Genomic DNA, 23,695 nt, shown 5'->3' on the forward strand with positions numbered 1-23,695 from the left:
GAAAATTTTTCTGCTGCTAGATGGCAGTCGTTAGCTACAAAGTGCTAAAACGCAATATTTCAGGTTTTCACCCCCCAAGCAAAGGCCCCTGGGGGTGCAGCCTCATAAATTTTTACAAAGCACCTACATACCACTCTACGCCATGTCTGAAAATTTGAAGGTTCTACGATGTCTACTTTTTCTATAAAGCTTCGGACAAAAATCGGTCTGAAACATACCATAGGAAACTAAAAAAGAATAGCGGCAAAAACAAGATATGTCCCGAAAATAAATTTTCGGCCCATATAATAACGGCAAAACCAAGATATGTCCCGAAAATTTATTTTCGGCCCATATAAATAGCGGCAAAAACAAGATATGTCCCGAAAATAAATTTTCGGCCCATATAATAACGGCAAAAACAAGATATGTCCCGAAAATAAATTTTCGGCCCATATAATTCGAGCAATAACAAGATATGTCCCGAAAATAAATTTTCGGCCCATATAACTAGACGGGGTTGCGGTTGTTCTATATTTTGTCAGGGGGTATTTTTCAGGGCCTTATTTTTATAGGTGGTTCAATAATTGGGTCAATATAAAAAGATTATTTACCAGGTTAGTTTTTTGTAATATTATAAATTCCGCTCTGGTTTATTCGTTTTACGGTTTATATTAAGTTGTACTTTCTCGACTTGTTTCTGCAAACAAAAACAGATATGGGCCAAAATATTTCTTGCCTTTCATGACTTTACAGATGCAAAGAAACTTTTGATGGACATATACACATCCCAAAACTTTTCCTTGATTTGTTTCTGAAAGCACAAACAGATATGGGCCGAAAATTTTCTGCCTTTACTGCTGACGTAGATGCACATTTTTTTCCACAAAAAACGCTTGTTGTTTTAAACCCCTGCCCCCCTCCCCCTTCACCCGGGAGTAAATATTTTTAAAATAAACAGTATTTACATTTTTGCCAACCCTCTTCAAAAAATGCACCCCAACCCTGGGGCCCAACCACCAAAATTTACCACCTTCTTGATAATTTTTTTTATCTAAATTCGTATTAAGTACAGTTTTCTTATAAAACAATATTTTGTACTAAATTGCCACAAAACCACCCGATTTTGGAATTGTTCACCCCTGAAAAACAAACAAGGGATTCGTAGTATCATTTTTATGGTTTACTTGCGATTTGATTTACATAAATAGCATATTGGCGAACACTACAAAATAGAGATAGGCTATATTGCTAGATACTACTGTCGCTATAGGCGTAGAATGCTATAAATAACTTAAAGTCACACTATTTTATAGCAAAAAACGGACCCGCTCCATAATGTTAAACCTATAAACCCAATTAACATAATAAACATAAATTTAAAGATGAAAGCCGAATATATTAAGTTTCAAAGTGCACGACAGATTTCGTACTGTTGTCATTTTATCGTTTTTATTGTATAATTTAGATCAGCGGTTCTCAACCAGTGGGCCATGGCTCACTGGTGGGCCTTAAGCACATTTGAGGTTGGCCACAGACCAATTTAAAAAAGCTAGATTTAGTTTTATTTGTGTCGCCATATTTAATTTTACAGGAAAAATGGCTTGAAAAGGAATTAAAAAGGAATGTAAATTTATTGTTCAACCGCAAGTATCTCAGGTTGAATATGCCCGGTTGAATAAAGAATCTGTTTTTAAATATGTTCTGCTGTGTTGTTGTAAACCTATTTTACAGTTTTTTCTTTTAAAAAACTATTGGGCCACAGAATTTTTTTGCAACGTAAATGGGCCACGAAAGAAAAAAAGGTTGAGAACCACTGATTTAGATGATTGCTTTTACCATTATAGTCAATATATTTTGCGTAGTTTCGATAATTATACTTCCTTCTTAAAACGTGAGATTTTAGTCTAGAATTCATTAAGACTGTTTCTTACCGTATTGCCGTACGCATTTGTTTATTCAGATAAAAATTTAGATTGCGCATAAATTCAAGTTGACGTTATACATTCCGATGAACTGTTTATACTGCGAGAAATCTAAAGGCTTGTGGAAACATATAAAACAGTTTTCATAGTTGCATATAACATCCGATGGCCAGGGAGGCGCTTAGGTTTTTTTCTGTATTTGTTTGGCATACTGGCTTCTGGCGTTTTAAAGTAATATACAACGCTTTGACGTATTCTGTTTGGCTGCAATCAAAGTGCCCCTTTGTCACTTATTACCGCGAGACAGCCTCCACAACTTTTTCCTTTTAACGTATTATGGGCTATCGAAATTATGGTGCAAAAAGCTGTACACAATGTTGAAGTTACCGCACATTTATAATTGATCTTGTCTAATATTCGACTTTTGACATAACTTATTACAAGCCTTTGCGTTTTAAATATTAATCCTGGTAATGGATATTGTAATGGTTCTTTGAAGTGTGTATTTTGGCTGAAAGTAAAAATATTTTGCTCTGTACACTTAAAAAACATTAAGTGCATGTTTCACTTGTAAGATTGCGGCAAACTCGTTAGGTTCTATTAAAACATGAACACAGGCTTAACCCGTTAGATAGGTTCTGATTCGTTAGGACTTGTTTATTGCAGGGGTTGATATTCACCAGGTTTCGTCAGTAAACCTGTTGGTGCTTATCGAAATTTCCAAGGTCACAAAAAACTTTTAGCATTCGATTCAAAGACTGAATTCGTTTTATAGTTGCCCATTATGTTCTACCATTGCAAGCGAAAGTTGTTTTGCAGATTTGTTTGTGCTTGTAATTATAGCGTGTTCGCCTGGTAAAGTGTTAAATATTTCACCTCGATACTCTTTTCCTTTACTGGCCGTTAAAGGCAAATCCAGCCGGCATTTCGACTTAATTAATTAGTAATCACCATCGCAGTCGCTCTTGTGCTATATAGTGTCACGCTACTGCTGGATAAAAAACAACCAGTCAACGATGCACTCTCTACTGGCAACATGTGTTATTACTGCGCTGTAAGCCATTTTATTAAAAGCGAGCTATACTGATTTATGTGAATGTACAATAAATCTTTTTAAAAGCGACCTGCAGTATGCACTTCGAAATGCTACAGACAGTTTGTTTAGTTTCGATAATCACCAGAAGCAGTTGGGAATGACAAATTGCAAAACAGTTGTTAATCGAAGCCATATTGCTATTTTTTGAATTAAAAACATTAACTGTGAAGGACCACGAACTATGCAACAGAATTAACGTTTTTTTAGTATGTATACTTCCACTTAACAATTAAAATATCTAATTGCGTTGTTTTAAGTGTATTTTCTTGCTGCATGTGTATATTACCCTTTAAATTGTATCAATAGCAAAATCTCAATAAAAATAAACAAATGACAGTTGCCTGGTTTATTAAAAGATAACTAAGGACTGATGACAAATGCTGCAAAGCTAGAAATTTGTTTTTAAATAGCGAAAAGCATCAGCACAGTGAGAAACATGAATTGCAAGTGACTCAGCAATAATTTGTTGACATTTGACTTTAAAATTCTCTGGTAAGTACTCAAGAGGTTTATCAGTCATTCCACTTGATTGAATTGCTTTCTCAATCTGATTGATGGTGACTGGCAATCCTGGTGTAAAAGTAATGATGAGCAAGTAAATTAAACCCTACATGAGTTTATATTACATATTATATATCTTAGAAATAAAAGAGTATATATACTGCCTAATATCTTTGAACTATATGTCCTTTTCTGTGTTTTTATATTGGGTAAAACATAAATTACCACACTCTTCAAGACCATATTTGCTTGGAAAGCTGTAAATATGGTTTGGAATTCCAGTTGGTAAGCTGTTCCTTTTTGAGGTCTGATTCTGTGCGTGTTCCAACAACATCAACAAATGTATCAAGCTCTTTCTGCATAACAGGTATCATGATGTATGCAAGCATCATTCTAAAACAACAACCGAGTTACATAACTTAAAATAGTAAAAATTACTTAAATCGTGTAAATACCCATGATTCACATTGGTAGGATCATAGCAATGTTCATCTTTTAAACTCCTTAACTGCACTTTAAAATATTTTTCAAGTCTCTCGTGCAACTCTTTCCACCAGCGTTTAATCTGTAAAATAAAATAATAAATAACTTTATAAAGTTTTTACACACCAGTTATTTCAGAAAAGAAATCTTTAGTCCAAATACAAATCTTTGCAACACTGTTACAAAATAAAGATGATGTATCATATATATATATATATATATATATATATATAGACTAACAAATTATGGTAAATTACTTGGTTGGATGTTGAGGGACCATAAATAATTGTTTCTGTAGAATCTCTAAATCACTATGCTCCTGACGTATAAAAGCATGGATTGCAGCCATATGTCCGGTTTCTGTTCCTCTATCAAGCCTAAGGTAACGACTGATGATCCTTGATTTGTATAGATGCTCAAGGTAGAACTTTGCTATCAATTTTGGGTTGCTGTTATCTGTCCACACATTAGCCCACAAGAGCTTTCTGCTACATGAATCAAGGCAGCCATAAATAGCAATAAGAAATGTGCTGTTCTGATAGCCCATACAAAGAATGAACCCAGTTGGGTCCACATGACGTAAATGGTATTTTATTTCTTTTTTTCTTAAAACATGGTGTTCTTTGTTTAAGACCTTGAGAATCTAGTTCATGCATAAGTTCATAAATTAATCCTCTCGGAATGTTAAAATTATATATCTGCCGAATCTTCTTATGCATCGCCCGGTAACCCAACAACTGTCCTGGTCCACTCAATTCCTCAATAACTGCTGCTCTTACTTCTTCAATGGTTGCTGTTGACCTTGCATAAAAAATATTAAAGTGTCTTAGTCTTCGATCTAAAGTCCTGAGACTCCAAGGATAGCATGAAAAATCTCTCACCATAAAATCTAACAACTCACTTCGGCGCTGGTCTAGAATCCTACCACAAAGCGCATTATTTGGGTTAGGTTGCGGGTTAGCGTTTGGGTTAAGGTGGGTCAAGTTTTATTTTTAAATAAATAATATAATAATACTTGACACACCCAAACGCTAACCCGCAACCTAACTCAATTTTGTGCGTTGATTTCATAACTGTGGTAGGATTCTAGACCAGCGCCCTCACTTCTGCTAAAATTTTCACTTTACATATTTATTAAGACTAGCCTTTAGGCTTTCATTAATCTTCCAGTCATTCATTATTAGTTTCTACCACACAAATTAAAAAAAAACTACAAACAAACAGTTAACAGCACTGGAAAATTCAGGATTTGGCTATAAAAATTATTCAAAAATTAACATTTTAGCTAAACAAGAAAAAAATACAATATCATATAAACCCTATGTAGCATTTAGCCTACTTTGACGTCACTATACACGTGACCGTTGTTCACTGACGCGTGACCTAACGCCGAATTGTGCGTTTTCAACGTTTCGCATTTATTCTGTTTTATACGTCTTACTAATAGCGGCTTGAATCACCGCTCCGTTTATTGTATGTACTGCTGAGATTTGTGAATATACTCGACGGGCAACATCTACTGAGTGAAGTGTCTTTGTCTAGAGTACAAGAAGTTAAGGACAGGTATTCTAGCGGCCTGCTCCTTTGGAGTCGGATTAAGAACTTGTAAGAGACTAGGCAGCCGTCGGCTCTCGTCTTCAGAGCCAGCAGCCTTCTTACCCCTAACTAAACACCCCGAATCGCCAAACCCTAAATATTTACAAATACCCTTTGCTACAGGCAGTAAAGTGTCCCATTTGATTCTGTTTTATGGTTAATTAGACCATTTATTATCAATACCAATAAGTTTACAAAACGTTGAACATTTGTGATTTGATTTAGGCAGTTACTGAAAGATTTCCAGCACAAAACATAAAATCTTTCCCAAATTCATCTACAACGGTTTTTGAAGAAATTTCTGGGTCATATAAGATATAACCACTACCCTGAATGTCCAAAATCATTAGTTGAGTAAATCGGAGGTCACATATGAAAAGTGAGATAGGTTTTCAGCTTTTTTTCATGATCGTTTCTTCACTACTTATGAAATTTCCATCATTATTAATATACTTTTAAAATTGGCCCTCAATATATGGCTCAAGTGCAACACATTCTTGGGAATGCGTGTCTTTGCCATAATAAACGTCTGTAAACTCTAAACATTGTCCAAACTCACTTTCAATGTTTTTTAAACTGATAAGTTGTTTTAATTTTAGAGCTATATTTTTTGCCAAGAAACTCATTTGAACTATCTTTTTTGTATGGTCCTCCAAGCTTTGATCAAGGGTCAACAGTATATCATCTTTCACTTTTTGATGGTACCTCTTCACTACCCATTTTGTATTTCCAAAAAATATCTGATTGCTTGTTGCTCTGTATGCTTTTCTAAAAGCTCCTTCGCCCAAAAGCTGACGGTCAATTATAACTTCCAATGGCTTGGGTATTGCAGCCCACGACATATTACTGTGAAATAAGAAAATATCTAAAACGTTTAATCATTTCTGCTAATGTTATACTGTTTGTGACCTGTTTTTCTACTTCAACAACACTATTTATTGATGTACTGGGAGTATCTACTTCAAATGATGTATGACCTGGAATGAATCTTATGTAGGCTTATATGAGCTTTGTTGATGACAGCTGGGTTATGGCAGTACATGAAGGACCCTACTCTCCGGCTAAAACGTCACAAGTAAGACCTGTTTTGGTTAAATTAAAAAAATGTCTTTCACATGATTTTTATGCACGGTATACTTAATTGTTCTTCTATTAAAGTAACAAATTGTTTTGAAAATAATTTGAAAATATTGCCCTACCCAAACCCGAACGCTAACCAGCCCATTAACCCAAATATTGTGCGTTGATTTAATAATTGTGGTAGGATTCTAGAACAGCGCCAAGCTATTTTATTTGTATTGCTTTTAATTTCCCAAGTGCGTAAAATATATTTGGTAGGGCCTAAACAGACCTTAAAACGAATGTTCTGACGCCAACCATGTTTAAAAAGAGCCAAATTTGAATAATTTGCCGTCAAAAAGCCAATCTGGCAACCCTGAATCCCACCAGAAGGCCGATACACCATGTGACAAACCTCCATGCTCTGGCTTGGAACTTAACAGCACACAATAGAAAATTGCATATACTTAAGTATTCTATGATGGCAGTTATGGACCAACCGTAATGCGTTTTTGATGGGAATGGCAGTCCTGGGCCACGTCGAGTTTTTTTTTTTCTTCAATAATTTTTTATTTTTTTTATTTTTTCAAATTTTTTATTTTTTTTATTTTATTTTTTTTTTATTTATTTTTTTTTTGTTAAATTGAAAAAAAAACAGGATGGCAGTCATGGGCCAGCATAAATGTATAAGCCAGTAACACAATGATGCCTAATCAGCTTTGGTGTCTATAACGATTTAGCATTCGCTATTAGTCTATAAACCTGATGGTGACCGTTTAATGCTGCCTATGTCATACTCCTGAGCAAGATGTCAAACCTAATATGTTATCTAAATTTATCTTTTTTGTAAATGGAGTTATACTTTGAAAGATACACACAAATATGTAGTTGTTAATAATAGTTAAGTTGGTTTGCACTGAGTGTATAAGTTAGGCATACCATATGTCCTCTTTTAGGAGGATTTGTACCCGTTTCCTAAAAAAACAGAATGGCCCTCCGAGGACGCTCAAAAATGTCCAAATGTCCTCTTTTTTCGCATTTCGAGTTAGTTGCTAATACTTTTAGCAAGACTTTTAGGCAAGGCGTTGCATTTATTTCCAAAAAATACTTAAGCCATGAAAGATGCTGAATTGCTGGTTTAAAAAAAGTTTCTAGGTGGACTCCAAACAATTCGTAGGGGGGGAGGCGAGCTCTAAGTTAATATTTAAATTTTCTGCCATGATTCTAATGATATCGTTTTCGTTTTGGTTGTACACCACTCCTACAGCACTGTACAAACTCTGTTTTTGCCAACTTTAAAATTAAAACTGCCAAAAAAAATTTGCGAATCTTCTGTTATATAATTTTGTTTACTTTGTTGAGCACAAAGTCTCTTTGAGTACCATTGCATGTTTTCACATCATCGAAGGTATAACGGTCCTATTCAATTATAATTTTTTTAACTTAGATAAACGATTTAAGTCATCCCCCGTTCGATCTATTTTTTATCCATATTTTATATAATTGGATAACAGGCTAGCAACAGGGGACGAAATGTTTTGCAAAAAGCCTCCTGATTTTAAAGTTTATTCAACCAATTAAATCCTATTCTTTTCGCGCTTCTCGCGACCGACAAGTTTTAAAGTTGATATAAATTAGGCGGTTTCCTTAAACAACTTGACTACTAACAAATACGGCTACAATACTAAGCTGAGCATTTGCAAAAAGGCTTTAAGCTTTTTTGAAATTCTCCACCTTAAAAATTTCCCTTTAAAGTAAATTTTGAAGGTTTAGAATTCGAGCAAAAAATGTAACCGACAAGTACTGTTTTCCATGTGCTTTCCAGAGGTAGTATAATGTAGGCCTATACCATATGTCCTCTTTTAGGAGGATTTGTCCTCGTTTCACAAGAAAACTGAATGGCCTTACCTTCTTGATTGTTATTGCAAACATTGCGCCCGAAAAATGGCAACAGAACCTCACATTTATAAAGACCCATTAATAAAGCAAAGGTGTGAGTTTTGTAGGCCTAGCCTACTATAAGTGTTACTGTATCGTAGGCTATGTTCTTCTTTTCTTATTTCGTAACAACACGTTTGTCAAAATCAGCTCGTGCACGAGTAATTTGTTGCGTGCCCAATGCGAAAAGCCTCCTGAATTTAAAGTTTAGCGCCAATTTAACCAATTAACTCCAAATTTTTTAGCGCTTCGCGCGACCGACACCAAACTTTTTTTTTAAATTGTCTGAGTGATATCTAATTGAAAATGCCGAATTGCTTTTCGTAGAGAAGGCGCAACGCATACAAATATTACCATGGGGGTGCGCGTTTCAAAAAGGTGCGGATATGACACGTTTTAATCAAACGTAACAATTATTAATTATACTTTTGTTTTACTTACAGGCAAAAAATGTCCTTTTTTTGGGTGCTGAAAATATGGTAGCCCTATAATGTTGACAACACCAAATATACCATAGACATAACTTCATGTAATAATACCAATTAACGAATTTCGTGTGCATATACATATTGAAGCAAGTTCTTAGCTCCGACAGTTTAAATTCTAAATAGTAGGCATATTAGTCATTTTCACAAGCGGACAAACTTATGATGAGTAGTTATGACTGAAGTGTACAGTTCCTTATAATTACGTCACAATGTGCTATGAGTGGTTTTTGTTATACGACAGCATATATAGGGGGAGATGAATTTGAATATTGGTTAACGGGGTCCACGGGGTGAAAAAAGTTGATAACCACTGATATAAGGCGATATGTCTCGCAATATAATTAGCCGCATTTGGGCCGCGCAGTTTCAGTAATGTAAAATTTGCAAAGCAATATAATTCGTCTTTAGCAATTTGTCACGACGCTATATATAGCCTACGTGCGATGCATGAATAAATGCAATTACATTCATTCAATTTTAATATCAGACCGTAAAATTACGAAGTCTGATTCGTTGACAAATAACGATTTCGCCATGTGTGCGAAACTAACTTTTCGGAAACATGTTGTTTTCACAAATGCTTAATTGTTTTTAACTAATGTCGTCTTTGACTTATTCTGGCATTTTCATTACACGACTTTTTGCCTAAATATCAATACATGGCATCTTAAATATGATTGAACGCAATACATGCTATTTTATTCTTCCAAAATACACTGAAACAAGACAAATTAAAAATAATTTTTAGTATACAAAGGCATGCATAGACTTTTTAACCGATCAGATAGTGCGAATTATAATCACATAATAAAATTATTATGGTTCGTTTTAAACTACAAACCCAACCAATAAAACACTACACCACAAAAGATAGCCATTCAAGAGATGAATTGTCGCATGGTCAGTTTGCGTTGAAGTATCTGGTCCTTGTGTTGAAGTTTCTGTTTCTACAAAATTATGGCAATAAAGTTTGAAGTAATAAATTGATAGGTCTACTGGTAGTACTGCCATGTAGGCTATACAGTGCTGCAAACAGGTTATTTTAAAATTGGTTCCCAGGAACTCGGTTCCTAGACCACATAATCAGTCATAGCAAAGTCATAATCAGGTCATCAAATGTAAAATATTGAAATAGGTATACACATTTAGAGAATGCTTAAAATGTTTTGATATTAAATTGAAAATGGCCTGTAGGCTATAAATTAAAAATATTTGCATCTTTATTAAAAGTTTTAGTAATATTATTATTAATAATTTATCCATTTCCCTAAATGACATAGTTACTATAACAAGTAACTTTGCTTAAATAACGGAAGTCAAGTTAAGACAATTTAAAACGGTGACCTAAATGCTTTAAATTTAAGTCATTGTACTGAAATATTATAACACTTTTGTCATGCAATGTCTCGGAAAGGGTAGGGCAGTCCGAAAGTATCGGATCAGAGCCGTGTAGCATCGTCAATCGTACGATAGTAGTGTGATATTGAGTTTCAATTTAAACAATTTGCTGATTTTTTTGACCATTATAATTAGGCTATGTAATAAACATATTTTTGGATGGATTCGGCAATTTCTTTCCAAAATTTCGGGTATCAAAAAGTATCGTATATCTACCAGCTGGTTTGACGCTAGCACAGTGTTTTTTATCATTAAAATATAACTTTCCAGGTTTTAATAGATTAAAATATACCTTTTCCAGACTTTTGGGGGTTAAATGACTAAAAGTAAATTAGTCTTACTTTCAAGAACTATACGCAACTAATAACATAGCAATAGCAAGTTTAAATAACAAAAAGCAGTTTTAACAATTTACCAACGATCTATGATTATTCAAACATATTAAACCAAGAAAGTAGTCCCATCAACTTTTTATTATATTTATGTTTTAATACAATCACACCTTCAACCGATTCAGACTCTTTGATGTGTAGTCCACCAGAGTTGATGAGTGGAATTGGTTCGGTTTGCCGGACACTAGGATCCCGTGTAGTTTCCTCGCTTTCTTCATGTTGCTCTTCACCATGAGGTTCTTCCTTGCGAACTTTTGACGGGTACCTAACACGCAACAAAATATTTATGGAATTCTTTCGATGTGCGATAGTATTATTTACCACTCGGGAGAAATGCTTCTTACTTAAGTATAAGGAATTCAAGAATGGCGGAAATAGTTTACTCGCTGAATAGTTTCTTATATAAATCTATAAAATATAACCGATAAAAGAAAAAAATGGTGTTTTATTACCTGTAAACTATATCTTCATGATTAAAATGGTTCGAGCGGGACGACACGCATCCTCTGGCACAAGTGCTATCCTCATAACCAACAACGCAAACAACAACCCTGCACTACAAACAGCGAAGTTTAGATATGCATTTTCACATACGAGCTTTACAGTCGTTTACGAGATATACTACACAAAATGTATTAACATTTAAAAAGGTATACCAAAATTGTCTTACTTGAATTACTACGTTTGTATTTTCTGTGATTCCGGGAAGGCCGTATTTAAATCGAAAAGCTTTCACGCTAAACTGATTGATCATCGCAAAATTGGTAGGAAATCGTTTCATTGTTTCATCAGCTAAACACCTGTAAAAGAAATGTAGAATTTATTTAAATATAAATTACGCTTTTATATATTCAGCACATTACATTAAACATCAGTACCCACCCGTCCTCTATCAAACTGTACTGTCCTATTGCAGCTGGGTCTGGATCCGGCTTTGCTTCACAAGACTCGGTGAACAACTCCAGATCTGTGTCGGACGATTGGGCAAGGATGGCAAAATAGACGTCGTCGTTGATGTCCACTTGAATGGGATAACTGTACGGTGGATAGGTTGCCTTCGTGTCACAAAATGCAATTCGTTATGAGCTTAAGCGTTTGGGTAAAAAACAGCACATTTTTGTCAACCAAATGCCAATTGTTACAGCGAGAAAAGTTGTTTAATTTCTATGTAGATGACGTCACAATGTTACGTTTTTCTCTTCTAGTTTCTCAAATGTTGCTAGCAAAAAGCACATGGCGCAAGTTCTTAACTTTTAGTTGCTAACTGTAAATTGGGTTTTTCTGTACTAGTTAGTTGTATTGACTAGTCGTATTAAGCTTAGAATTTGTAAGAAGTTAATAATATTACGTTTATTGTTTGTTTAGTAATTGATTACAAACTTTAAATTGCAACTGAAATCTAGCCGTGACTGATTATATCCAAGTTAATCCTGGATCCCTAACAAGTTGGTACGTACACATTGTGGCTATATTTCCTTGTCGTTAATATAAAAGTAAAAAGCCATTTGATTAGGATTAATATTGTTTGTGCTAAGTTACGAATATCTTGAGTTCTGTTAATGTTATGCTGTAAATGCCCGTCTGCCATAGCCGTGTATGACGTGATAATCGCATTTCGGTGTGTTTGTGTTGATTTTTCGTTCTGTTTAACAGAGAACCGTCACCGTTCAAGACTGTGTGGCAACTATAGGCAGTGCTGGCGGGGACGCGTTCCAACAAAAAACACCCATGCAACGGTTGATGTAGGCCAGGCTACATAGGTCGCTTAGGTGCAGCCACGACCGTTACACCAATTATCGAGGGTTACCAAATATGGTTGCAAACAAACATAGCCTACATCGGTGCTGTAAAGAAGCCATTCTAAACTGACTAAAGTCCCGGTAAAGTCCCACAGTCAAGTCATAATTAGAGCAAGTCAACTTCAAGTCACGTCGCTGTCATAAAAAATAAAACGTTAAACTATTAGAATTTTTAAACTCTTTTCATTATGAGCAATAACTCAACTAAAAATTAAGAAAATGGCCACGTTTAGCAACAAAATTATTTTATGTGCAAAAATTTGAATAAATAGCTCATTTTTATAAAAAAAAATAAAAAAATACAACACTTCATTTCAACCCAAGTCATTTGTGACATAAGTCAAGTCATTTTGTCCTAATGAGTTAAGCCATGTCAAGTCATTTTAAAACAGTGACTTAAGTTGAGTCATTGACTTAAGTCATTACAACACTGGCCTACATAAAAGGCAACAATTGTTACTATCTACCAAAGGGATAACAAACATGAAATATTGTTTTCCAGCAACACCGATGTTTTTCATTACAGCTATTCAAACTAATTGACTGGGGTTTTAAAGAAACTATAACACCGTAGTACTTGATATAAGTTGCGTTTAAATTCCGTTGTGTTTTAATTGAAAAACAAATTGGAAATCGCACCTTGAAAGTTTCATCGGTGTAGAAATCAAACGTGATTGCGATCTCGGCGAATCCGTCCTCCTTAACGATGGTTGTGTGTGCATCCTCGGGATCAAACGATCCAGAAGCTTCAAAAGACTTCTCCGATGTACAGATGACGTCAACATAGTACCACTGACCGCGACTAATTATACCCGCCTGGTCCTCGGTTTCAACCCACATCTTTACGGTGTTTTTGTTCTTTACTTCGTTGGGCCCACTCTGTAGTTTGCAAAGACGTATTACTCCAAATACATTAAAGAGCAATTAGGTGCTCAAAATTGTTGAAGCTGATTTACGATAAGGCAGTGCTTGGAAAGTCACGAAACGCAATAAAAAAAACTTTCCAATCGGTGTGCGACATGAAGGTTTACAAATTGGGCGGGACTAGGGTCTCAAAGATTTTTTTTACAATCGAGTCATTGCCATAAATATCCAATGCGCCACATTATATTATTGTTTGCAAAATTTACCTTTCTTCTAATGATGTTTTGCCGAAAAGTTTGTTATGACTCTCTCATTTTACGATAAAATATTTTGACGAAGTAAAATTTCAGTTGGAGTGAAACGTTCATTTGAATACTGACGATGCCATATATGTTTTTATGATTTTTTTGATTTCTGACCTGAATTGCTAGCTTTGTTAGAGTATTCTGCTGTTACTGACCAGCAATTGAGGTCGACATTTATCTGGCAAGAGTCAAAGTGATTTCCATTATCACATAAAAGTACGACATAGAGTGAAACGGTTATGTATTTTTTCGTTTTACTTAAAATTCACGTTTTAGATGAATAGTAAAAGTGTTCTGTAAACAGCAGCTGAGAAGTCTAACGTTATTTTCGGCAAAATCGGTATAACTTATGGTTGCCAAAAACGAATTTCGTCGATACAATATGTGTGTTAAAAAGTAAAACATGACATAGACTTGTAAAATTGCTTGTTTGTAGAGGCCACAGTTCTTCCTTGTATTGATGCCAGTTACCCAAACATAATATTTTGTCGATTTCAGACCCAAACGTGATATTTTTTCGCAAAGTCAAGCTGTTTTATGGATTTTAAAAAGTGCATCGTTTTTTTTGGCGATAGATTTAGCTTGCTTGGGCATTTTTGTATTACAAAATGTCAGCAGGCTATTCCTAAAATTCAAACTGTTGATCTTCGAAAAGACCACGTTTATGAATAGGAAGTGTTTTGTACCAATAAAAAAATGGACAATTTGCGATAAAAGCTACTGCTGATCCAAGCATCGTGACATTTTGCCTGCTTTTATGGATTAATATGGTAATTGTGTCGCAGTTCCTGATTTGCAATGCTTCCACGACGATTTTTACAAAAACTACTCTCAAGAAACGCAAAAACTTTGTCAAAAGCCATAATTTGACAAATTTTGACTTTGTTAATAAATTTTAACTTTATTGTAAATTTTAACTTTATTTTAACCTATAAACTTCTTAGTAACAGCCCCAGAAGCTGAAAACAACTTTATTCTGTGATTCGTGGGCAGACGAGGTCCTTTTTTAACTTTATTGACTTTTGGCGGGCCCTACTCATGAGTCTACCAAATCACCATGATAAGCGAAATAACTGCTTCACAATTTTGCGTGTTGTTAATTGGGTCATTTTGTAAACTTGTCTTAAAAAAATTTCGCGTAAACGATACAAATGTCTTACGATTTCAGTTGTCCCGCATTCGTCGAGTGCAAAGTCAAACACGTGGTTAGTGGAGGTGGTAGTGGGTCTACACTCAGGTGGAACGTACGAACCGTCATCAAAATCGCCCAATCCGATATTACCGTCCACAGCGCATCTTGCAACACTGATCCCCATCCTGGATTTCGAACATGTTTGTTCCATATCAGCTACAAATAAGTAAGCGACACATTGCACCTGAGTTCCCAATACCTTCAGGGTCAACTGACTCGATAACCGTTTTGTGGTTCTTCGTTGATCCTTTGCTACTGTGTTCGCATTGTAGCAACAAATATACAGTTATCAGTTCTAAGAAAATTTGAAAGTTACAGAACGCCACTTAATTTGTTATTGGTAAAGTCCAAATTGCAAAACGGAAAAACATTTACTAAAGTTTATGAACCACTGTCTACAGTTGGAATGAGGAGCCTTAATACTCACGTATACACTGTCTTGCGTCAGAATCCAAACTCCAGCAAGCATGTGAACACGAACAGTAATAACCCGTTCCTGACGGCGTGCAAATATCGCTGCAGCCTCCGTTGTCAATCAAGCAGGGGTGAACACCTTATCAGCAAAACCAAAGTATTGTGGGGAAATTTCGAGATAACAATTTGAGGTGTGTCTTGAGATAACAAAATATCTTAGATAAGTGAGCAAACAGCACCATAAAGCCTTTGACTTTTTTAATTAAATCCAACGGTATTGCCGTGTCTTATTGAAAAAAAACATTGTACGACCTGTCTAAAATATAGCCTAAAAGTGTTAAATGTCTTGCTTGCATGGTTTCGATTCTGCCAAAGACCTACACTATAAACAAGAGTTTGACCCAAATATCTGAAAGAATACAACGAAACATTTTCGTCAAATTATTTTACACAAACTTCATAGGAGATACTATAATGCAGCGCCTCTTAATCAGGTGAATATGGTTCACGCCAGGGTGAATAAAATTTGTGCAGGGGTGAACTAAACCAAAGGGGGCTAATAAGGGTGAACGAAAGTTCAGGAGCATACTAGTCACTATAGTTAATACTTTTGTGCAGTAAATCGACTACTGAACTTATGTTTTTTGGTGATTTTTGTTTATTATAATGGTGAAGTTGGTTTGTACTAAGTGTTTAAGTACAAAATTAGGTGACTGTGTTATGTACTTTATAGCTTTATTCTCTGTACTCGAGAAAGTGAAGATTTACAATGGAAAAACTTTGCTTGAGTTGATCTTAACAAAAATCGAAACAACTAAATCATTTTGTGCTGGTATACATAGAGGTAGTTTGTCATATCATGGACAAGGGTGAATGAAACTTGAGATAGATGCTAGGGGTGACCAAAACTAAAAAAGTTTAAGAAGCACTGCTATAATGTTCACGTTCGAAAAACATTCTGAACTTCATTCGTTTTTTACGCTCCCGGTTGTTATTACGTTTCTAGAATTTAAGTTACTTATTAAGCGTGTTTTTAATGAAGAAAAGAATACGTTCCAGTGGTTCGAGATCAGCTTGTTGGTGCAAAAAGACTTAATCAATGCTCACAATATGTATGTGCTTGACGTTGTCACACAAATTAACTTACTGTCAACAATTAGCTGAAGGCATCGTTGTTCCGTGTATAGTCTGCAAAATAACCATTGTTAAAAGACGCCAATTGCTCTCAATCAAATAGGAGGCTTGTATTTACCCTTGTGAGTCTCTAGCAGAGTAGCATAGTGGGTTGTGTCCCTTATCTTGTATAAGCGGCGTCCAACGAATCGCCGCCTGATATTGCTGGGAACCAATAGAAGAAAACTGTGACCAGGTTACGTTGTTGGGGCCAGACACTCCAAGATGTGTCATTCTAGACATAAGGTTGTTATTCAAATACATTCTTAGTTTGAGCAAATTCTATATAGTTTACTTGATTGTTTCAAAGTAATTGCAAAACAAATGTGTGCTTTTTTTAGCAACACGTTAATTTGGAAAAGGCGTGCAAAAATGGTTATCGCATTCTTACGTTCGTTTGGAGTCTACTGTAATAAGTAGTTCCCATTCTACTCCAACAGATAAGGAATGCACTTGGTTGTGAGGTGGTGTGTTTACTGAGAACACGGGAATGTCGGAGCACCCATAACTGCTACTGGAAACTAATCACAAAAAATAATATGTTAATCTGATTGCCATAAACAATATTAATAAATCACTTCCCAATTATTTAAAATAAATATTTACACATTTTCTTAGGCTCTATACGTACGTGGTTACGTTTGAAACCTTCGAGGCTAACACTAATGATACAACGCAAAACTTTTGTTTTTGCCATAATATAAATCTATTCGAGTTAAAAAATATAAAGCTGAAGTCATGAACCGAACATTAAAGGGTCTATACGTGTATATTTATTTTCACAAAATAGAGGCTGTGAGGCCGACTTTCCGCAAAAATATTAAAAACAAATAATTTAAACAATTCAGTTATTTTTCGGGTATCTTAAGTACTATTATTAACAAGTCGGTGACTACTTTCAATTATAAACTGAAGTGAAGTGAAGCTTAAGACTTGAGATGAGGCAGATGAAATTCGATCTTCGATAACAAGAGCAATTGGAACTTTTTCGTCGTAAGCGCCACCGTTGTAATCAATCCGACATTCCCCCTGTTGATAAATACATCGAAATGCATACGGTAAATGGGTTTTACATTCACATTGCCTATGGTTTTTCTAAACAATCTTTACGATATCTAACTTTTTGTTAACTGCTGCGATCATTGTCCGATACTTACGGTTTTCCACTAAATGTGTATTACGATTTGAAAACAGTTTTATAAGACTCAATTTGTGTTTAAAGAAACTGAAGATTTGCGATATCTGACTGAATGTTAAGTCTTTTACTTAAAATATGCAGTTTAACATGAATAAATTCAACCAGTCAATGAGTAAGAGTCTGATCTTCAAAAGACTATAGGGTTTGAATATTTCATGATTTTTACCGTAGTTTTATAATTAAATCTGTTCTCAGCATGTCGTCCCTATTAATATTTGTGTGTAGTACCATCAAAGGGGGTTTCCTATAGCTGCTGTGACGCCCAAAATATTTTATTTATAAGTGTGTACGTGTTTATTGGTAAACATACTATGGCAAAAAAACACACTTCGTTCCCGTTTTCTTTATACGTTTCTATGTTTAAAATGTTAGTCACAGAAAATATATTACTTTAAGTATTCAAAGATAAAATCATTTATTGGTTAACTGTATTAAAGGACATTATTATTTATATGTTTTAGTACCCCGTTGCTGCTAAGGGTGAAGTACGGATAGTTATATACGTCGCCTTTTTCGTATGCATCTTTCCCGTAGCGACAGGACAAGTAATCTCCATCTTCATCATACATCGGAATAATGACGTGGCTAGAACAACCTCTCACAAATCTAAATAACAATTATTACAGTTACGATTTCTAACACACAAGTAGATTAAATCTCTTTTTGATAATGAAATTGGTTTGAAACACCCTAATTGTAGAAAATCTAGTTTTATGTATGCGCTAATGCTGGGTGGTATTTATCAATGAAAAATTTATCCTGAATGAATAACCGTCGTGGAGATGATATAAAGTATTATACCATTCGCGTGGTATTGTCAAAGAGGCACTCATGGAGTTCGCAACAATAACAAAAAATAGTATTTATCATACAAAACAACTTCCATAAATCGGTAGGTCGGTTTGTGTTTAGTTCAGAACCATTTTGAACACAATGAAAGAGGTGTGAGTCTGCGAAACCTTTAATCTAACCTTGTTAAAGGTTGGTACATTGCAATTGGAGCAGAATTGAATTTCCCAGTGTCGCTCCTTCGTCGAAGATCTATTAGCACTGGAGAACTCCAATCATCGGCGGAGTTGTATAGACCACTCACCCAGCAACAAGTCGAAGCTCTACAAGAGCGTATAGTTTAACGAAATTAACTCATATAGACAACGTAGATTTGTTTTTGTTTAACTTTCGTGATGTAGCAAACCTAGATGGTAAAACAAAAAATAAATTCAAGGGCTAACAAAACATGGAATTTACTAACCTCATTTTGCAAACCGATCCAATGAAAACCGTAAAATTTTGCACGGATTGATAAGACCTCCAATTTGCGTAGCTGCTTAGATCGGAATCGATTTCATCTTCATAAACGCTGAAAGACTCAATGCTGCTATATCCAGGGTAGGTTTCATAGCAACTGAAGTAGTTGGTATAATGCGAACGGGAGTAATGCATTGATGTAAACTTCACCTGCAAAATATTTCCAACAATTACCAACAAATATAATCACACGAGCAGCTAAAAACAATTAAAAATCTTTCGACCGTCGACTAATGCATTTTTTTTCTTAATTTGAATGGCATATTTTTTTAAGGAAAGAGAATAAAGCCCGTGGATACCAACGACTCGCAACACAACAGTACTAGAAATAAATGACGCGCCCAAATATTCCATTTCACAAATATGGTGCTCAAAACTTTAGATGTGTTTTGTCTAACAACTATTTTTTAAACTTTTACAAATTGTTTTAGAATGGTTGTGTTTCCCCAAAGATTCTATTTATTTGGATTTCCCCGGCGGTTCCATTTCTAATTATATGGGCCGAAAATTTTATTTCGGGACATATCTTGTTATATGGGCCGAAAATTTATTTTCGGGACATATCTTGTTTTTGCCGTTATTATATGGGCCGAAAATTTATTTTCGGGACATATCTTGTTTTTGCCGTTATTTTTTTTTGGTTTCCTATGGTTTCCTATGGTTTCCTATGATTTCCTATGGTTTCCTATGGCATGTTTCAGACCAATTTTTGTCCGAAGCTTTATAGAAAAAGTAGACATCGTAGAACCTTCAAATTTTCAGAAATGGCGTAGAGTGGTATGTAGGTGCTTTGTAGAAGTTTATGAGGCTGCACCTCCAGGGACCTTTGCTTGGGGGGCAAAAACCTGAAATATTGCGTTTTAGCTCTTTGTAGTTAACGACTGCCATCTAGCAGCAGAAAAACTTTCATACAGAATTCAACTTTTCATACAAAAAAATACATAGGCGTTAAACCATTTTTAATCTTTAAGAGAATGATAATATTTGATTTTCAAAAACGTAAGCTGGTCAAAATGTAATAAAATGGCCATACGCATTATCTACGTAAATTCTATTTATCAAATATATGTTTCGATCATTCCCCAAATTCTACGCCATATTTGAACCCCTTTCGCATCAAAGGCATATTTTAAGTGGGGAAGTTTTCGGCCCATATCTGTTTTTGCTTGCAGAAACAAGTTAAGGAAAATGAAAAACAAAATATATAATATAAAGTACACAATACAAAATATTAAAAAAAAAATTAAAAAAAAAAAAATTAAAATAAAGTAAAAATTGAAAATAAACACTAAGCCCTGAAAATATAACCCCTGACAAAATATACAACAACCGCACCCCCGTCTAGTTGACCTTATTTTCGTCTGAAAATAATATAATCGACGTTCGTAAAAAACTCCTTTACATTACCGTGGCTAATGTTCCTGTCTCGGCCACCACCTTCCAATTGGAATATCCTCCATGTAAGTGAGTACCTTGAGTAAATGTCAACCATAAAAAACTCACAATTAATACCGAAAGCTTGTTTTTATAACACATTGTAGCAAACGTTAAACGTACACCTGAACAAAGTATCAATTATTATGCATTTTCAGTTGCCTAAATATTACTTTTTGATGCTTGCCCGATTTTTTTTGTGATTGTTTAAGTATTCAAAACAAATTTTTTTAACCTTGAAAGATTTACCCAAATTTTGTTATTAAACTGCTAACGCTCATCTACCTTTATACTACAAGGTTCCATAGAAGTGCTGTCTTTTATAATTGCGTTACGCTGCAAAGTGTGAAAAACACTACAGTCGGGAAACGTATATTGCTTTTACGATAGGGGTTATCGGATACTCGAGAGAAACTTTCCAATCTTTAATTGTTTGCTCTCTTAAGCGTGTTTGCCCATATTCCGCCCCCACATAAGAAGTAGTTCATATTATCTCACACTCGGAATTTTATAATAATCCCACGAAGAACTGCAAGTAAAAAAGCAATACGACAATGCTTCTTATCTAGCGCAAATTTATTCTGATAAAAGACCATATGTTAAGTTTTATCAAAGGCAGATTTGGAAGCCCAAAGTGCGCTTGACGTTTCTATTGTAACTGTTAAAACGTGATACGTAATTATACAACAGGAAAAAACGTATAAATTAATAAATATTGGCAACCTTACTTTTTAGGAACGTATATTCACATTACTTGAAAGTTGTGAATACTGGTATTTAGGTATTTTTGACCGTGTGTTTGACTGCATTTTTGTACATAGTATTCTATTTTGTAGCATTCAAATTGTCAAATTTCTCTTGAATTTTTTCGGAAGAAAATACGTTGATATTCTATTTTTAAAAGAAATTAGGCTTTATCAACTGTAAGTATCGAAACTGAACAAACGGCGAACGGGCTGTGTCGTAATGTTGGCGCCTAACGACTCGGATTAACTTCGTCACCGGTTAGTTATGGACGTGTCGGCGAGTCCAAAATAGCATCGAGGCCCGCCACTCTCGGCGTGAAACCCTTACCTTTCAATGGCCGCGCGTGCTCTCACACGTTGTTCGAAGAAGGGCCGGCAGAAGTTCTCGCCAGTCAATCTGCGAGTTAAATGCCAACGCTGCGATGTTAAGGGACAGATTAACCTTGAGGAACGTGCGGTCGAATCCGTACCGCGTAACAACACGCGCCCTTTAGCTGAAAGAGCTAACATCTTCATTTTAGAGCAATCCAATATGCGTACATCAGAATTTGTCGCGATCCAAAGTCTTGACGAAATGTTTGCTTTAATGTGCGAGTTTTGAATTTTCTCAGTCACACTATAGGGCGTTTAAAAATTAATCAAAACGATGGATCGAACTACACGCTAAATTGAAAATAAAGCCGCAAAGCGTTATTTTAATTGAATGAGTCTAAATTAAGTTATAAATCTTATTTTGGTTTACTAATTGCACTGTTGTTCGACCGCTTTAGTCGACGGCATATGGAACCTGATAAATATAACACACATTAATAAGCAACGCAAGCTGCATTTAAAATTATCACCATTGCAAAACTGATCATGGTGTTTTGACGCACGTTATAGTTTTAACTTGGAAATGTGGTCGTATTTACTGTGTAATTACATTAATTTAAGTTAAATAATCGAATTGTACTTGGACTAGTATGATGTGTCCAAAGCGACATTTTACTCTGATTTCGGTATCCGAAATGTCTGGGGAAACGCGAATAACGTCTTACTCCGTCCAAACAATAAAATTTGAATTGAAACGTGTAAATGTAATTATATGGGCCGAAAATTTATTTTTGCCGTTATTAATTTTTGGTCGAATCCTTGAGGCAGTGGACACATCTCCGTTAGCACCTGTTGTAATTGTTGCACCATTCAAACATATCAACACCAGGCTTAAACAAATATAATTATACAAGGGCCGCAATAACAAAAAGCTTAAGTTTAACGCATTCTTAACGACGAAGTTACAAAGCTACGTCATAACATGGCGTCATAAATAAACAAATATTGCGTTTGTTGGATATCAATTGGCAAAACTTTCAATATAAAAGGTGGCTTATTAGGCACATAAACGTGTTTGCATATTGCTCAAAACTACAGATTTAAACTTTGTTTCAACAGTGATTGCTCAGACCAAGGCATGGTAAAAATTTACCCAGTAAAAGTTGGAAAAAGTATAGCAAACCATAGACGTTAAATCATTTAGAGAGAATGAAAATATTTGCTTTTTAAACATGGTAGCTGACCAAAATGTAATAACATGGCCGTAAGCATTCTACGCAAATTCTATTTAATATATTTTTCGATTATTTCTAATATATTTTTCGATTATTTCCCAAATACTACGACGCCATATTTGAACCCCTTTCCATCAAAGCCAGAAATTAAGTGGGGAAGTTTTCGGCCCATTTCTGTTTTTGCTTGCAGAAACAAGTTAAGAAAAAAAATATAAAATATATAATATAAAATATACAATACAAAATACAAAATATCAAAAAAAAAATAAATAAATAAAAAAAAAAAATTTTTAAATTAAAAATAAAAAAAAACACCAAGCCCTGAAAATATTTCCCCTGACAAAATATACAACAACCGCACGCCCGTCTAGTTATATGGGCCGAAAATTTATTTTCGGGACATATCTTGTTTTTGCCGTTATTCTTTTTTGGTTTCCTATGGTTTCCTATGGTTTCCTATGGTTTCCTATGGTTTGTTTCAGACCAAGTTTTGTCCGAAGCTTTATAGAAAAAGTAGACATCGTAGAACCTTCAAATTTTCAGACATGGCGTAGAGTGGTATGTAGGTGCTTTGTAAAAGTTTATGAGGCTGCACTCCCAGGGGCCTTTGCTTGGGGGGTAAAAACCTGAAATATTGCGTTTTAGCACTTTGTAGCTAACGACAGCCATCTAGCAGCAGAAAAACTTTCATACAGAATTCGTTCATATTCGCTTGCTTTGTCCAGCTCGCGTCGCGACGAGGCGGCTGCTGGCATCCCTGCTGCGCCCTATTGTCCCGCGCGTGCAACATTTGTGTTGGAAGTGGCTTGCCTAGTAAAACTATGCACATGCGACTTGCCTTTCATAAAGAGGCCTCTCTA

The 23,695-nt window shown here is 35.1% G+C and overlaps 1 protein-coding gene and 1 pseudogene across 1 annotated transcript; both read right to left on the reverse strand.

The window, feature by feature from the left end:
* Window positions 1–3,388: 3,388 nt before the first annotated feature.
* On the reverse strand, window positions 3,389–4,531 carry LOC146138273 (uncharacterized; annotated as a pseudogene).
* Window positions 4,532–9,943: 5,412 nt separating this feature from the next.
* Window positions 9,944–18,369, reverse strand: LOC146138274 (uncharacterized). Its single transcript, XM_083394553.1, has 13 exons — window positions 18,265–18,369; window positions 17,499–17,631; window positions 16,994–17,123; window positions 16,682–16,837; window positions 16,577–16,617; window positions 15,443–15,568; window positions 14,984–15,171; window positions 13,294–13,533; window positions 11,738–11,910; window positions 11,526–11,655; window positions 11,308–11,411; window positions 10,958–11,120; window positions 9,944–10,012 (listed from the first exon to the last, which is right to left on the reverse strand). The coding sequence occupies exons 1-13, from the start codon at window positions 18,367–18,369 to the stop codon at window positions 9,944–9,946; spliced, it is 1,758 nt and encodes a 585-aa protein (XP_083250679.1).
* Between the last annotated feature and the right edge of the window lie 5,326 nt (window positions 18,370–23,695).

The sequence above is a fragment of the Ascidiella aspersa genome, chromosome 7, assembly GCF_963924565.1.
Source record: "Ascidiella aspersa chromosome 7, kaAscAspe10.2, whole genome shotgun sequence".
In the NCBI taxonomy this organism is placed as follows: domain Eukaryota; kingdom Metazoa; phylum Chordata; class Ascidiacea; order Phlebobranchia; family Ascidiidae; genus Ascidiella; species Ascidiella aspersa.

Coding starts and splice junctions, on each gene's coding strand:
- LOC146138274 (XM_083394553.1), bottom strand. CDS start 18,369: ATGTATGATGAAGATGGAGATTACTTGTCCTGTCGCTACGGGAAAGAT. Junction 13,534..14,983: donor AATGCGGGACAACTGAAATC/GTAAGACATTTG, acceptor TGCAAACTACAG/AGTGGGCCCAACGAAGTAAA. Junction 11,121..11,307: donor CATGAAGATATAGTTTACAG/GTAATAAAACAC, acceptor GTTGCGTGTTAG/GTACCCGTCAAAAGTTCGCA.